Source organism: Hippocampus comes, unplaced genomic scaffold (genome assembly GCF_001891065.2).
Source record: "Hippocampus comes isolate QL1 unplaced genomic scaffold, H_comes_QL1_v1.1 scaffold127, whole genome shotgun sequence".
Lineage (NCBI taxonomy): Eukaryota > Metazoa > Chordata > Actinopteri > Syngnathiformes > Syngnathidae > Hippocampus > Hippocampus comes.
In genome coordinates, this window is record NW_017805500.1 from 162,044 (window position 1) to 176,759 (window position 14,716).

The 14,716-nt window shown below is 51.7% G+C and overlaps 1 protein-coding gene across 1 annotated transcript in view; it reads left to right on the top strand.

The window, feature by feature from the left end:
* LOC109520033 (serine/threonine-protein kinase WNK1-like) overlaps positions 1-14,716 on the top strand; it is a 38,513-nt gene that overhangs the window by 23,645 nt on the left and 152 nt on the right. The window contains 35 exon segments of the mRNA XM_019876976.1: positions 391-479; positions 778-917; positions 1,058-1,137; positions 1,210-1,386; positions 1,730-1,796; positions 1,877-2,076; positions 2,761-3,045; positions 3,731-4,277; positions 4,280-5,103; positions 6,595-6,678; positions 6,749-6,826; positions 7,201-7,431; positions 7,591-7,661; positions 7,767-7,920; positions 7,993-8,109; positions 8,176-8,286; positions 8,351-8,402; positions 8,471-8,611; positions 8,753-9,380; positions 9,451-9,737; positions 9,806-9,867; positions 10,331-10,387; positions 10,884-10,967; positions 11,038-11,074; positions 11,151-11,227; positions 11,299-11,586; positions 11,655-11,929; positions 11,997-12,072; positions 12,149-12,278; positions 13,109-13,312; positions 13,532-13,603; positions 13,819-13,860; positions 14,132-14,289; positions 14,382-14,438; positions 14,675-14,710. Coding sequence (XP_019732535.1) covers positions 391-479; positions 778-917; positions 1,058-1,137; positions 1,210-1,386; positions 1,730-1,796; positions 1,877-2,076; positions 2,761-3,045; positions 3,731-4,277; positions 4,280-5,103; positions 6,595-6,678; positions 6,749-6,826; positions 7,201-7,431; positions 7,591-7,661; positions 7,767-7,920; positions 7,993-8,109; positions 8,176-8,286; positions 8,351-8,402; positions 8,471-8,611; positions 8,753-9,380; positions 9,451-9,737; positions 9,806-9,867; positions 10,331-10,387; positions 10,884-10,967; positions 11,038-11,074; positions 11,151-11,227; positions 11,299-11,586; positions 11,655-11,929; positions 11,997-12,072; positions 12,149-12,278; positions 13,109-13,312; positions 13,532-13,603; positions 13,819-13,860; positions 14,132-14,289; positions 14,382-14,438; positions 14,675-14,710 — 6,018 coding nt within the window.

Sequence of the window (14,716 nt, forward strand, 5' to 3'; positions counted from 1 at the left end):
CCCCCGCCCATCAGTCCTAACGTTGTTTGGCCCGGGAATCTCGGTGTGTGTGTTTGTGGGCGACTGTGAAATACAGAGAGGGAGCTCGAGAGCGAAAACAGCCAATGACAGAAAAGAGGGGAGGTGGTCATTTCTTGCTCATTGCTGGTTAACACTCTTAAGACACTTTAGACTCAAAAGCGAAGCCGCTTCGCTTGGTACGCTCAAGGTAAGTCACTCACGTCTTTCGGTATTATTTTTTTGGGGGGCTTCATAATAAGTTCCACTTGACATCTCAATCTCTACAACTGTTTGAATTTCTTTTGCTGTTGCGCTGTTTTTTGTTTTTTTCCAGTCAACTGGAGGCGCATTGGTTCAATTTATTGAGTTAACTTGTTTACTCGCACGCAGGGAGTGAAGCCTGGCAGTTTTGATAAGGTGGCCATTCCCGAAGTGAAGGAAATCATCGAGGGTTGCATCAGAACAAACAAAGATGAGAGGTATCCCATCCCATCCCATCCGGCGGTTTTTGATTTAACTCCACGGTGACCAAAATATCGCTCTTATTTTCCTTCCTGCTGTTTTTTGTCAAATTCGGTTATCGCAGCCTGACCGATTGAAGCTCAACATTTTTCTGAGGATTGCTAATTGTGTTTGTTGTTCCCTTTTAATTATGTACAGTAAATGCCATGTCTGCCTTGTTAGTCCATCAGATAGTCAGTACAATTGTGTGCTTCTTCAATTCCTTCAATCCTCCAAAATAAACTAATAGTCTCTTGTGTCTCTCCCCCCTTGCAGATATGCTATCAAGATCCTGTTGAACCACGCGTTCTTCCAAGAGGACACGGGGGTCAGGGTTGAGCTGGCAGAGGAGGATGACGGTGTAATGATCGCCATCAAACTGTGGCTTCGGATAGAAGACGTCAAGAAGCTCAAAGGTAAGAAGAATTATGTTTCGTCCTTCATAATGAATTGAATAAGATGAAGAATTTCACCCGCACCCCACCTGCAAAAGTTAGAATACTTGATTTGAAAACGACTCGATAGCCACTGCCTTACTTTATCGTCGTGTTTCCAGGAAAATACAAAGACAACGAAGCCATCGAGTTCTCGTTTGACCTCAACAAGGATGTTCCCGAAGACGTGGCCCAGGAAATGGTATCAGCTATTGGCGGTTTGGGTTAAATCAGAAGGGAATTACAAGTGTTGTCACCGCATCCCCCCCTCTAGGTTGAGTCTGGCTATGTGGCCGAGGGCGACCACAAGACCATGGCCAAAGCCATCAAGGACCGCGTGTCACTGATCCGCAGGAAGCGAGAGCAGAGGCAGCTCGTGCGAGAAGAACAGGCCAAGCGGAAACTTGAGGCGGAGCAACAGCAAGAGGCACTGAAAGCATCGCATACGCAGGTGTGTCGGGCATCATTTTCTATTGTAACAGGGTTTCCATGGGTCATTAAAAAAACAAAAGTCATTTAAATTGATTTTGTGACAATTACGGCCTTAAATGGCATTAAAAGGCATCAATTTTTTTTTTTTGCAAGCAAAAATTGAACTTCAGTTTCCAAAAAAAGAGGCTTCAAACTGTTCATTGTCACCACCAGTTGACATTTTCTGTCAAACTAAACATCAAACAAAGAGAATTAGACATGGTGCATTGAAAACAACCACATAGCTGCCCCAGAAGAGTCAATTTAGCTTAATATTAATGTGTTTGTTTGGGTTTTTTTTTTTTTGTTGTTGTTGTTGCCAGGCGGAGCTTGAGGAGACAGAGGCGGAGCAAGCGCACCCTTATCAGCAGCCGGGCATCTCGCATACAAGTAAAACTCACACTTGACACACATTTGCCGACTCGTAATCTCCCCTACGTCAAGACATTCTGTTCACTTTGCAATCTCAGACGAAGGTGGCGCCGACAGCGGTCAGGGTTCTTCGCTTTTCTCCAGCGACTGCCCCCAACTGGGTCAGCTGACCATGTCCTATAGCTGCCCGCCAGCCAGCCAGCCTCAGTCCCAGAGTCAATACCCCTCCGCGCCCGGCGGTGGCGCCAACACGCAGCAGCAGCAGCACCCGGCCTACGCCCAGCCGCCGCAGCCAGTGGTGAGTGGCGTTTATCTCACCTGAAGCGCTCTCTGATACGTGACGCGGCGTGTTGCAGTGGGATCGGGATTGCAGTGCCTGCGTGTGAGCTTGTGGTTTTGAGCTGAGCATGTTTGGTTCTTCATTTTATCAGTCACAAGAACACTAGCAGAAGGTTTTAAACTCCCGGCTGTCCCATATTCGTCTCATTTTTCTCGCCTCCATCCAGCCTCCTTGTTTTGGATTATTGTATGACTGTCGTTCAATGTTATTCCATTTTTTTTTTCACTGAGATGTATTTAAATGTCATGTGTACGTGTTTTTTTTTTTTTTTTTTTTTTTTTTATGTGTTGGGTGTCATACTCAAGTTTTCCTTCACAGAATTTTTGTTGTTGCGTGTTGTTGTTGTTGTTGGGCAGAATACTTGCATCCCCACTTTGGTCGCGCGCTATCGTCAACAAACGGCATCCCAAAATCTTGTTCAGTCGCTAAATTGAATACTCTCTTTTTTTTTGTTTTCATTTACATTTAATTTTGAAATGACTTCGTTTGCAACCTTCCTTGAATTTAAATGTAGCAGCATTTTTGTTTTATTAATTGTACATTGTGTGTCATTTGGTTCAGTTGCAATTTTGTTGCTGTTGTCTTTGCATCTTCACTTGTTTCTTTTCCCTTTTCGTCCCCAACCTTCCTGCCATCCAACAGCCGGCGTCCCGCCGCCGTCGAAGCCGTAGCATGTCCGTTTGCGTCCCCCCCTCTTCGTACTCCCTCACCCCCACACCTCTGGTGGCGCGCCCCAAGCGGCCCTCCACACCTCCTCCGGCGCTGTCGTCCTCGCTCGCCGCCGCCTCCCCTCGCTCGGCCGAGAGGGACACGTTCGCCGGGCGCCTCTCCAAGGCCCTGGAGACGGTGCTTCCTCTTCACTCCGCCCCCTCACTGCCCAGGGCAAGGCAACGACGGGCCAGCCTGCCTGCCCTCTTCTCCAGCCCTGTAGGTTCGAAGCTCCTCGTCCCGCTGCGCCACAGTTTGAGTGGTGAGAAGCAGAGAGTTGGGGCGAAAGAGATCATGAAGACGTCATGTGGCACGTTGGGTGCCTGAGCCATCTCTTTCACTCCCTCTCTTCTTCGGCTGAATTTGCACAAGGATTATGTTCAATTCAGATTGACTGGCATGGACAGGTTAGTGTGTAAGGAAAAGGAAAAACCCAATAATGAATCTACAGGTCCCTAAAATGTCTTTTAAAAGGGTAATAAAATTGTACCTTGAGGTACAATTTTTAATTCGTTCCGCGTCCATGCGAGATCTCGAATCATTTTTCTGCATTGAAATGAATGGTAAGCCATTCCAGTCTCCCCAGTCTTAAATTTAAAAAAAAAAAAAAAAAAAGTCACACTGCTCCTTTGGGTGTGGTTAATCCGAAAAGATTTTCTGAATGAAGACGCATTCGAAGATTGATCAACTTGTAGCGAATATTTGACCCTCCAGCCTCCTTCCTTCTCATCCTCCTTTTTTAAGATACCATTTCCCCCTCATTTTTCCTTCATCCGTTCTTTTTTTGTTCTTTGGAATATTCTCTTCTGTCCTTGCCTTTGTGGGGCGTTGTTGTTCAGAGACACTGCTCTTTGGTGTACTGCCTTTCTGTCATTCCTAAACCCGCTGTATCTCATTGTCACAGCAGCATTCAATGGCGCACCCCTACAGTGGAGGAGCGAGCGCAGGAGGAGGAGGAACAGGGGGGAGCGCCACTCTCCCAACACTGTCAGACCCCCCGACTATTTTCTTCTCTTCCATCCCCGAGCGCCCCATTTCCTTCTCGCCTCCTCCCACTGGCCCCCCCAAGGCCTATAACACGCAGCGGCGCAAGAGCACCTCTATACTTGAGGCTCACACCCGCCACTTTCAACCGGCGTACCCCCGATACGGGAGCAGCCTGCACCCCTTCGCCGGCGTGGAGGGCGTGGACACGCCCTCTTTCTTCATGCACAATCCCGGATTCGCCACGGCCGCTCAGAGACTCGGAGTCGGGGAGCATCCGCATCCGGCGGGACAGTCAGAGCCGGCGTTCTACGGCTACAAGGACATGAGGGCGGAACAGGAGGAAGTGGTGAGGAGACTGAGTTTAAACCAAGCGGCCTTACTGGACCATTACGAAGCCATGGCGTACGGCGGCTACCCGATGACCGCGCACCAGCTCGGGCTTTTGAATTTCCATCAGCAGAGGCAAGCGGATACGAGTCGGGTCCTCAGGCGGGCTTCTTTCACTCTCACATCATGCAAAGACTGAACGCGCACAGTCCCATCCCCCCGCCGGTACCTTCCATGAGTCAAGCCGCCGGCTGCCCTCTTTCTTGTCCATCCTCCGACGCGCAGCACCACGCGTCACCTTCCACTTACGCGATGTCAACGCCGCCGGTCATGGCCGATGCGCCGCCGCCGCCGTCGCCGGGGAGTGTCTTCGACTATCATTTAGCCGCCGCCGCCGCCGCCGCCGCCAGTGACCCGAGCCTCCTGGCCTCCAGACTCTACCGAGCCCGGAGGAGCTCCATGGATCTCCCGCTGGAGGAAAACACCCCAACGGGGTCGAGCGGCTCGGGCTCGTACCTTCGACTCCAGCCGGTCACGGAGGAGATGTGTTCATACGTTAGTCCTGAGCTGCCTTTACCACCGGGAAGTCTCCTCCTCCATCACGCAGGCTTTAGCGCGAAAGACCGAAGCCCGGAACCCTCCAGCGACTCTCTCCCATCCTCCGATGCCGGAGAGTTCCAGTCGCCTCCTCCCTCATCTCGCCATTTCGACCCCTCGGCCGCTCGGTCCATCCCGCAGTCGTCCTCGGCTGCCTTCTGCGATTTGACCGAAAGCCAGGCGCATCCGCCCTCCATGCAGAGTTTTCTCCCGCCCAGCCCTGCCACTGAGCCAGGTGTATCGGCGCCCCAACAGGAGTCACTCATTCCGAGTGCGTGGGCCCGCCACGGAGGGGTGGTTCCCTCCCAGGCCGACATGACGTACCATGAGTCATTGCTGGCCATGCAGGCCAATAACGCCGCACTGGTACTGAGTTCCCATTTTCAACGTTCTCCAAGTCGAAAAGCCATGGGTCCGATTGCATTATTGCAGTATTGTTGCTTGACAAATTGTCATGAACTCAAAGGTCTTTTTTTTTTTTGCCAGCAAGGTCCCGCGGTGCTTTTTCAGTCGCCGTCCACCTCGCGGCGCTCTTCCAAATTTCTGCTCTTCAAAATACAGACCGGCGATGATTGCTTGATGAATATTGTTAACTCGTCATGCAAACGAGCGATACGGTAATTGGACCCATGAGCGATTCTTGTTGTACCGGTACCCTAAAAACAACCAACATCCCGACGATCATGTAGCAAAGTTGTGAATTTAACCCCCCCTCCAGTCACTCGGACGCGACAGAGCACGTCTCACTTGACCAATGTCTCACGTCTGAATTCCGTGACACTGCTCAAAGTAACTAGTTGGGACATTCAAGTTGGCTTGAGACTTGCCCTGTTGTGCCAGCTTCGTAAGCAGTCTAAGCCTCATCTTTTTTTTTTTTTTTTTTTTTTTGTAGTAAATATTTGTCTGTGTGTTTGTGCAGGTATGCCATGCGTATGGTATACTTGAATACGATGCAAATCCAAAGTCGCCTGCATCGCATCATGTAAAATTTAGTGGCTTTATTTTATTGGTCAAAGGCCAAAAAGCTGCAAGACTTTGCCGATTTGTGCGAACAAACACACCGAAACGTACACGAAAATCACAGAGGCTTAGATTAAATATTTCAGTGTGCAGATATTACTTTATTGTGTATTTATTGATTTTAATTTTTTTTTTTTTTTTTGCAACTTCGATTCAGTTGTTGATTATTATTATTATTTTATTATTATTATTATTATTATTATTTTTTTTTTTTTTTGCTTTCCCTGTTTGTTCCCACCATCTTTTGCAGGCTTCAAAGGTTACAGCTGCAACTCCTCGAAAACCCTTAGAAAGCTGATAGGATCATTTCACATTGTTTGTGGCTTTTCTGTCATGACATTTCGATCATTTGTCTCCGTCGTGCCGCTCTTTGATTGTCCGTTTTAGCTCTCGTATCGCAACTATACTTGTTTCAGCTCCTGTCTTGACAAGTATAACGTTGTACGCAGCCTTCTAAGGGTCCATTTTGCTCTGATAGTCCCAATTCGAGTGCGATTTTGACCGTTTGAGGACAAAGGGTAAGAAAGTGGGAAATCGTGTTTAGGTTGGACTTCTGTAACACGCGCTTATTATTACCGCCATTAATTTCCAACCCGCATGAGAACGAAACCCCGCCTAACGAGCCTAACCCCGGTGTTGTGAGCGCTCCAAGCTGTCCCCGTGGCGTGTGTGTGTGCGTCTTATCCCCGTTGTGCTCGGGCGATCTGTCCGCGCGCATGTGTGCATACACAAGAACGAAACGTAGACCAGTAGAGGTAGCTTGCGTTTGCACGCATGTGTTTCCACACCAGGAAGCCGCACACAGATTCAGATTTTTTTTTTTCCCGCAACTCTCAGGTCTCAACGGCCCAGCCCGCCCCCGGTTCCCCACTGTTAGGCCCAGTGGCCCCACAACCGGCCCCTCAAGGGACCCCCCAGCAGGTAAGAAAAAGAAACCTTTCTGTTTTCCGTGCTCCCAAGCCATACAAACTGTTGGAATTCCTCTCTCCAGGGGGGTGCATCCATCCAGTCGGTGGCGTCATCATCTCAGAGCCCCACCCACATTTCCTCGCTGCAGGCCTCAACACAGGTACACTCCATACCGTGGATCGACTCAATGACGTCTCGCACACTCCTCACCTCAGTTCCCTTCTCTTTGCCTTTTTTTTTTTTTTTGCATTTTTTTTTGCGCTTGTTGGCATGCCGCCCGTGTTGGGTTTGTCTCTCTCTCTCTCTCTTGTGGGTGTGCTCAGTCATGTGACCTGAGCCCATCTCCCAGTATCGAACGCATTTTTTTTCTCCACCGGCGAGCACTCGTTCAGGTAACCTCAGCGGTACTGTGCGTGCGTGCGTGTTCCTCCCTTTCCCGCCACATTCCCTCAGTCCATCCCCTTTCCTGACTCACCTTTCCTTTTCTGTCTCCTCTTCCTCCTTTTTACCGACTCCTCCGCCTCCTCACGTCAGCCCGGCCCGAGCGCCCCCACCTGTCCCGCAACCACGGCGAGCCGTGCTCCTTCTCCTTCGCCGTCCCCTCCCGTCACCGTGCCGACAGCGGCCGTGGCCTCCCCTCCCTGCCCTCTGCTGCTTCCTGTTCCCCCTCTCCCCGCGCACGTGTCCCCGCCGTTGGCCACCATGGTGCCAATCATCAGTGTAGTCCCCGCCCCGCCCGAAACTGCTCCAGAAGCCCCTCCCCAGGTACCGGCCGCGGCAGAACGACAAACGTCCCTGCTCCCTGAGGTTCCGAGTAGAACTTTGGGTCCTTTGTCAATGTAGCTTTCTTTCAATATTTCATCCTGCTAAGTGTCTATATGTGATTGTATATTTTTTTGTATTTTGACTCTGTTTTCATTTCAGTCTGTGTCTCAACCATCGGACCTGTCCCACTTCCAGCTACAGGCACCGCTAGTCCAAGCCTCCGTAGAAAGGTAATAATCTGTGAGACACGCCCGAAATGTGCAATTCTAGTTGCGCTATTACTTAGTTGTTGTTTTTTTTCTCCCCTTTTGTCTTTTTTTTCCCAACCATTTCAGTGGCTACTCCGAGGCTTCGGGCCTCAGCGATGGCAATGAAGGAGGAGGGGGAGGCCGTCACGAGGGCCGCTCCGCCAAGCGGCACCAGAGACGTTCCGTGCGGAGTCGGTCGCGGCACGAGAAGTTCTCCAAAGCCAAACTCAACGTCCTCAATGTAATTTGGAAAAAGCAAAAAAAAAAAAAAAACATTCGAGACACTCCTTTATATATTTGTGTCCATGTGAAGATATCCAACCGCGGAGATCGAGTCGCCGAGTGCCAGCTGGAGACTCACAACAGGAAGATGGTCACCTTCAGGTTCGACCTGGATGGAGACAACCCGGAGGAGATAGCGCAGATCATGGTGTGATGCCGCGGTGCTTTTAACAGCCCCGTGCGAGGGTTTTAAAGTCGCTGTCGCGGTCTCCAGGTCCAGAGCGAGTTCATCCTGGAGAGCGAGAGGGATTCATTCATCGAGCAGGTCCGGGAGGTGATCGAGAACGCCGACGAAAAAGGCCTGGAGAGGGACTCGAGCGGCCAGGTGAGGTCAACGCTGGTGCGTCATCATGCAGTTCACCGTTAAATTGCTTTCGATTGACTTCCAGATGACCGGTAACATGACAGAGCAGAATCTGACGATATCAGTCCCCATGCCAGGTGATCATCATCATTATGAAACGGAGCTTTGTGGCTTGTCGATGCACAAACCAACTGTGTTTGTTTAGACACCGCCCCGAGCGCGACGGGACAAGTGGTCCATTCAGCGGGCCGCAAATTCATAGTCAGCCCCGTTCCCGAGGACAGGCTCAAGGAACTGAGCTTTCCTGCCTCGCCCGTACCTTCCCCTGCATCTTCTGTCGAAACCGGTGAGCAATTTACGCGACCTCCTGAACCAGCATCCACTCATTGTCGGGTGCAGCGAATCATCAATTTGATTGATAAATCAATTATTTATCACCGAACCCAACTCAAACAACGAGATTTTTTTTTTTTTTTTTTTTTGCCAGTTCCGACTCAAGGTTTGGGGTTGTCAAAATCGGCGGGAGCTGTCAGCTTACAGCTAGCCTTCTCGGAGCTGCGACAGAACAAAAACCAGTTGGATCCGGGACCAAGCACCGCCCCAGCCTGCATGCGCTCCACCCATCCCCCGTCGTTCTCCGCCCCATCACAAGCGTCCGCTCCTGTGGTCGAAACTTCAGCCGGCGGTGCCACTCCTTCCAGGTCAAACCAGGATGCGTCCGATGCGTCTCCCGCTTGTTCCGCCTCCGCTTCTTCCGCCGTGGTGAATCACTCGCAGGCCCACGCGTCCATTTCCACTTCCGTCCCGTCCGTCTTACCCCTCACCAGTGTCTCCAACGTCCTTCCGACGATGGTCGCGTCGCCTCCCGCCTCCCTGGCGACCTCACCCTCCTCCACTCTCCCGGCCAGCGAAGCGCCACTCGACCATTGCTCGCTCTCTCCCACGCCATCGACTTCATCCACCTCTTCCTCCGTCGTCCCCACAACCGCCGGCCCCGCTCCCCCATCCTCGTCCTCCAATGTTTCTTCAGTCCACCCCACCCTGGTACACTCACAGCCGCAGATCGCCGCACTGCCCGGGCAGACACACGCTCACTGCGGGGAATGTGACTCGAGGTGAGTTTTTCTCGGGGCGCCGTTGAGCAGGAAATGAATTGGTTGCGCAATTCGATGGCATTCCTCCCAGGTGCGATGCCTCCATGGAGTGCCAAAGCAAGCCAGATGACATCCAAGCTCTGGAGAAGAAGCTGCGCTCGCTCTTCATGGACCTCGGGGGAGGGGTGGTCTCCCCCCAGGGGGACCCGCTGCCGGCCGACGCTACCTCCGGAGCGTCAGCGGGGGGTACCTCCTCCCCGTTGGGCACCTCCACTGGCCAGACGGCCAGTCCTCCGCAGCCACCCACTACCCTGGCGCTGGGGTCACCCACCCCCGTGCAGGGCCCCAGCACACCGAACTCCACTCCTGCACCTGCTGGTACGTCTTTTAAAATGACTAACCTCAAACGTCTAATTCAGCAATGTAACTTTTACCATTCCCTCCAGTGAACTCTGTTACCACCTTTGGCCAGACCACTCCATCCAAAACCCCTTTGTCCAGGGTACCGGTGAGTGCTTTTGCGATACATTCGAATGGTTGTTTCAATTTTACAGTGGTGCCTTGAGTTGGGAGTTGAATAAGCCGCAGTAATATTAGTCGTATTTTGCCGAGGATAAAGAACATATGCCTGTGAGTATTATCTGTCGATACGTGTTGTTCCATGTTTTTTTGTTTTAAGAATTGTTGACTGCCACCAGCACGCAAATTTTTGCTCACAGATCAGAGACCAAAAATCGTCTCGTTTCTTGTTGGGTCCCACGCCGCATTTCAAAGCATCACTGTATTGCAAAATATCGGAAGTTATTCTTGAATGGGAGTCGGATTGTAACACTGCCAATTAACCTTGAAAGATAAAGCTCATCATGTATTAACACATTTTCCTTTCCTCACGACTCATCTCGCATGCAAGTTCACTGACCCCCCCCCCACCCTGCAAATCTCATCTCTCCCATTTTCCTCTCCGGGATTAGGCCAGTTCTCCTTCTTCAGAACTCCCGCCGTCCTTCCCTGGACCGTGTCTCACTCAGGTGTTGTTGTTGTTTTTGCTGCTATTCAAGACTGCCGTATGTCTCCATAATATCTTACTGCTTTTACTAACGTTGATTATTTTACGACGCCTGGGTGGGTGATGCCAAGCGATAACCATTGACGCGGGGAATTTTAAATTGACATCTGAGGCGAAAGAGGCACTCGCTGACAGACTACCTGACACATCATTTTATTTCCTTGGACTCTTTAGGTGTGTCTGTGAGGGCCGCCGCTTGTCTAAAAATAGTCCAACTGGGAGCGCTCAATAAAAACGCGGCCGTCGCTGACATTCACTCGCAGCCTTTTACGGAACTCCCGTGGGGGGGAAACGTGTCGTCTTGGATTAAAATGTTCTCGACTGCCATTCAATTTTTTTCCAACCCCCCCAAAAAAGAATGTAATGCTAATAATAAAAAGAGCACTTTATAATATGATACTATATATAGATGTCTGTCAATCAACATGAAAAGTAATGATCTCTTGTCTCGCTGGTAGTCCCAGCAGCCTCTGGAGGACCTGGATGCTCAGCTGAGACGGGCCCTTAGCCCCGAGAACGTCCCGGTTAGCACATCCGCACAGGTAACCAAACAGACAAAACCCATTTTACCGCCACACTTCTAATAATTTGTGTCCTGCGTGTTCACTTCAGGCTTCCCAGAGTGCCGTTCATCCGGTGGGACAACCAAGTATGTATCGTGACTTGCTCTTTGCGGGTCTTCTGTCACCAATATCTCATCATTGGACGTGCCGTTGAACTTTCAGCTTCCTTATCCCCGAAGGAAGACACCCCCTCACCTGCCGCCGCTCCTCAAAGTGGAATCAAACTCGGGAGATTTCAGGTTTGAAACGCTGCGTGCCACTTCCCGCTTCCTCGCGCTTATTTCACAAGAGTCGCTATGCTGCTGCGAAGGTCTCGCTGGCCACCGAAGAGCCTCCAAAGCAGCGTCCGGCCTGCACGGAATCCTCCTCCGCGACGACGACTTCGTCGTCCTCCAGCGCTTCCTCGTCGTCGTCCTCGTGCGGTCTCTCCAGCCCGGAGAACACGCTGCATCAGGGCTCCTCGTTGCGAGTGGAAGGCGCACAGGCAGATGTGGTGGATGGACTGCCCGGGAAAATGCTGAGTGGGTCCCGACGCCCTTCCCCTCCCGCATCCCCGTGCCTCTCGCCCAAACCCACCACCACCATCGGACGCTTCCAGGTAAGAAACTTTCTGACTTTGAACTATTTTCGATTTTGTAAATCCCACCTGCTTGTGTTTTCATCCAGGTCACCACGAATGCTGAGGCCACAGTTGGCAGGTTCTCCGTCAGTCGGGCCCGAGAGCAGAGCGCCGAGCCCGGGCCGAGTCCGCCGCCCGCCGCCCGGGCGGCGAACGGACCCGCCGACCCCGGCCGTCTCCCGGGTCCAGACGCTGCCCGCAAAGTGACCCTGCCCAGTCTGAACAGCAGCAACTCCTTCAACAACTCCTACGTGAGCAGCGACAACGACTCGGAGTTCGAGGACGAGGACTTCAAGCGGGAAATCAACCGCCTGCGTGAAAAGTGAGACCGCGCTTCTCGCGGAGGCTCGCCGAGCCTTGAACTCATCTTCTTCTTTTTATCCCACCAGACACTTGAGTGAGATTCAGGCCCTCCACTCGCGCCAGAAGGAGGAAATTGACGGTCTGTTCACCAGGCTGGGAAAGGTAAATGACACTGAAGTGAAAAGGCTAGAAAATGGAGCTTTTCCAGCAAGTGATATCTTTGCTCACGGGCCTGCAGGTTCCTCCAGCCGCAGTCCTCCCACCCGTCGTCGCCTTGGCTGGCAGGCGGCGGCGACCCCCCAAGAGCAAATCCACCAAATCGTCCAGAACCAGCTCGTCACACGGTAGCAGGAGTCCACTTCAGCCAGGTGAGCGCACTTGCGATTTAACGCTCATTTCGGAAGACCTTCAGTGGATATGGAAAGTCGACACGCTCCTCTTTTTTTCTTTTCAAGGTGAATTCAAAATAACTGAAATAATGCGGACGCCAGTTCATGTCAAATGCGAGGACACAGCTGCCACCATTTCAAGATCAGATGTTCTCGTAGGCTTTTTGGAACTCGTCGTAATTCCTTCCACGTTGGCTAAAATTCCCACTTGCAGCGAAAGCAAAATAGCCCCACGCTGTTCATTTCCTTATTGCGGCTCCAAAGTTCAACTTTGCTTTCGTTGGACCGTGAGAAAGTCTCCCGAAATGCGTTATGGTCCAACCGGGGGCTTCGACAAGGCGGAGAGAATTATGAACAGTTCAAAGTGGCAATCGGTGTGCACCAAACATTTAGCTTCTGCTAAAAAAAAAAAAAATACGTCAGGAAAGCCAACTAAATCTTGATTTCAGGTCAATCGGATGGACTTCAAAAAGTGGCAGGTGTGTGACTCCCATTCAAAAAAAAAAAAAACAGGCATTTGAACAGGGGTGTGTCGCCTTTTCCATCCACGTCTACTTTTGCCTGCGCGTTTCGAGCCATTGCAAGATTTTAACGCCGCGCACTGTGTGTGTTTACGTGCGTCCGCTTGGTTCCACGTGCGCGCGGGCGGGTGCTGCCGCAGGCTCCGGGCTTGAACATTTCTGACCGCCTCCCCTCTCCCCCACCATCTTTTTTCCCGTGTGTCTGTCTGCGTGTGTGTTTTGGACGTCCGCCTTGTCTCCGCTCTCGCCCTCGCCTCGCTCGCCCTGCCCGCCTGCCGCTCTTTCCAGGCAGCGCCCCGTCGGCCCAGAGCGTGCCGGCGCTGTGCACCGGCCAGCCGGCTCAGTTAGCGGCGGGAGGATTAGCCGATCCCGGCGGCGGCGAATGCGGCAGTGAGCGTCCCCTCAAAGCGGCTCCCTCCGGCGACATCCTGTGCTCGGCCTATCCCAGCTCGGCGACGCTCTCGGCGCCCAGCTTGTGCGCTCCCACCCCAGGTAGGCTTGAGAAAATCAAGACCCGGTCTGAGGTCCCCTTTGCTCACACGCAAAGCATGCTCGCGTGTGGTGACTCACTTCAACACGATGCTCCACTTTTCCTCACTGTCTTTTCTCTTTGCCGTCTCTGTTTTTGTTGCACTCTGTTCCCATCTCCCTCCCCATTCTTCTTTTCCTCTTCACCGCCACCCGCCCCCGCCTCTTCACCTCCCCACTCAGGCTGCGTAAAGCTCACCTGGGGTTCCGAGCGTTTGGCCTTGAAGCCCGGCGGCAGGAGGACGCGCTTTCTGAGTACGCCCTGCTTGGCTCTTTGTGTGTAACGCTTTCATTCCTTGAATGCCGATCCGGTATTGAGTTTAGTTGACAAGCTGCGGCGAGGGCTCAGATACATTCATTTCACTCAGGCTGATGTCATGGCGTATATCTGAAATTTCAATCCGCTTTCTGGGTTTTAACTATCCACTCTCTCCCGCTCCTTCCATTCTTGCTTTCTGGGTGCCGCGCAGGGAAGATGGTGAAAAAAGTCTGCCCCTGCAACCAGCTTTGTAGTAACTATCTCTTCTTCTTTCTTCCCCCCTGCCCCACTTCTGCTTTCCATTCATCCTCACGCTTTCGTTTGATTCAGTTATGCCACGGCTACTGGTGGTTCGCATGACAAAAGGCTTGAAGTACCCGAATTGACCTCCATCCAAATGCATGCACCAGCAAAATAACTTCCACATTGGCCTTCTTTCGTAATCCGACGAAAAAAGTCATTCCGGGTTACCCCGAAGCACCATTGTGACGTCTCACTCTCTTGCCTTGACCGTTTTGTCACAGGGACCAACAGCACCAATGCAGTGAGTGGCTCCGCCCCCCTGTCTCAGAGCCAGGGGGGCTCCCAGTGTCTCAGCGTATCGGCCCCTCACCAGCGCAAAGGGACGTTCACCGATGATCTCCATAAACTGGTGGACAACTGGGCCAGAGACCTCTCACAGGTCCTTTTTTTTTTTTTTTTTTTTTTTCTCACAACAAAGCAGAGAATCGTGCATTTAGGTGAACTAAGCGATGGTTTTGTTTCGACTCCCAGGGTAAGAAGAGCACCAAACACCTGCAGCAGGCCCCAGCACAAGGACACAGCTATGAGGTACCCCAAGCGATGATCCGAAAATACTTGATCACTTTCAACTCATCTTTAAAAATAAGTCGAACTGATGATTTGATTTAGGGGAAGAAAAAAAAACTCTCCGCTAACAACCCAAGTGAAATATGTGGCAGCCTCATATAGGGATTTATAATTCATTCAGGCCCGTCTAGTTGAGTGTTTGGATGGGCTGCTCTTTTGGTCTCGAAATCGTTTTTTGACGCCCTCGTCATCTTTAGGTGACGCAGTCCGCCAACCTGGGCAGGAAGTTCTCCGCCCCG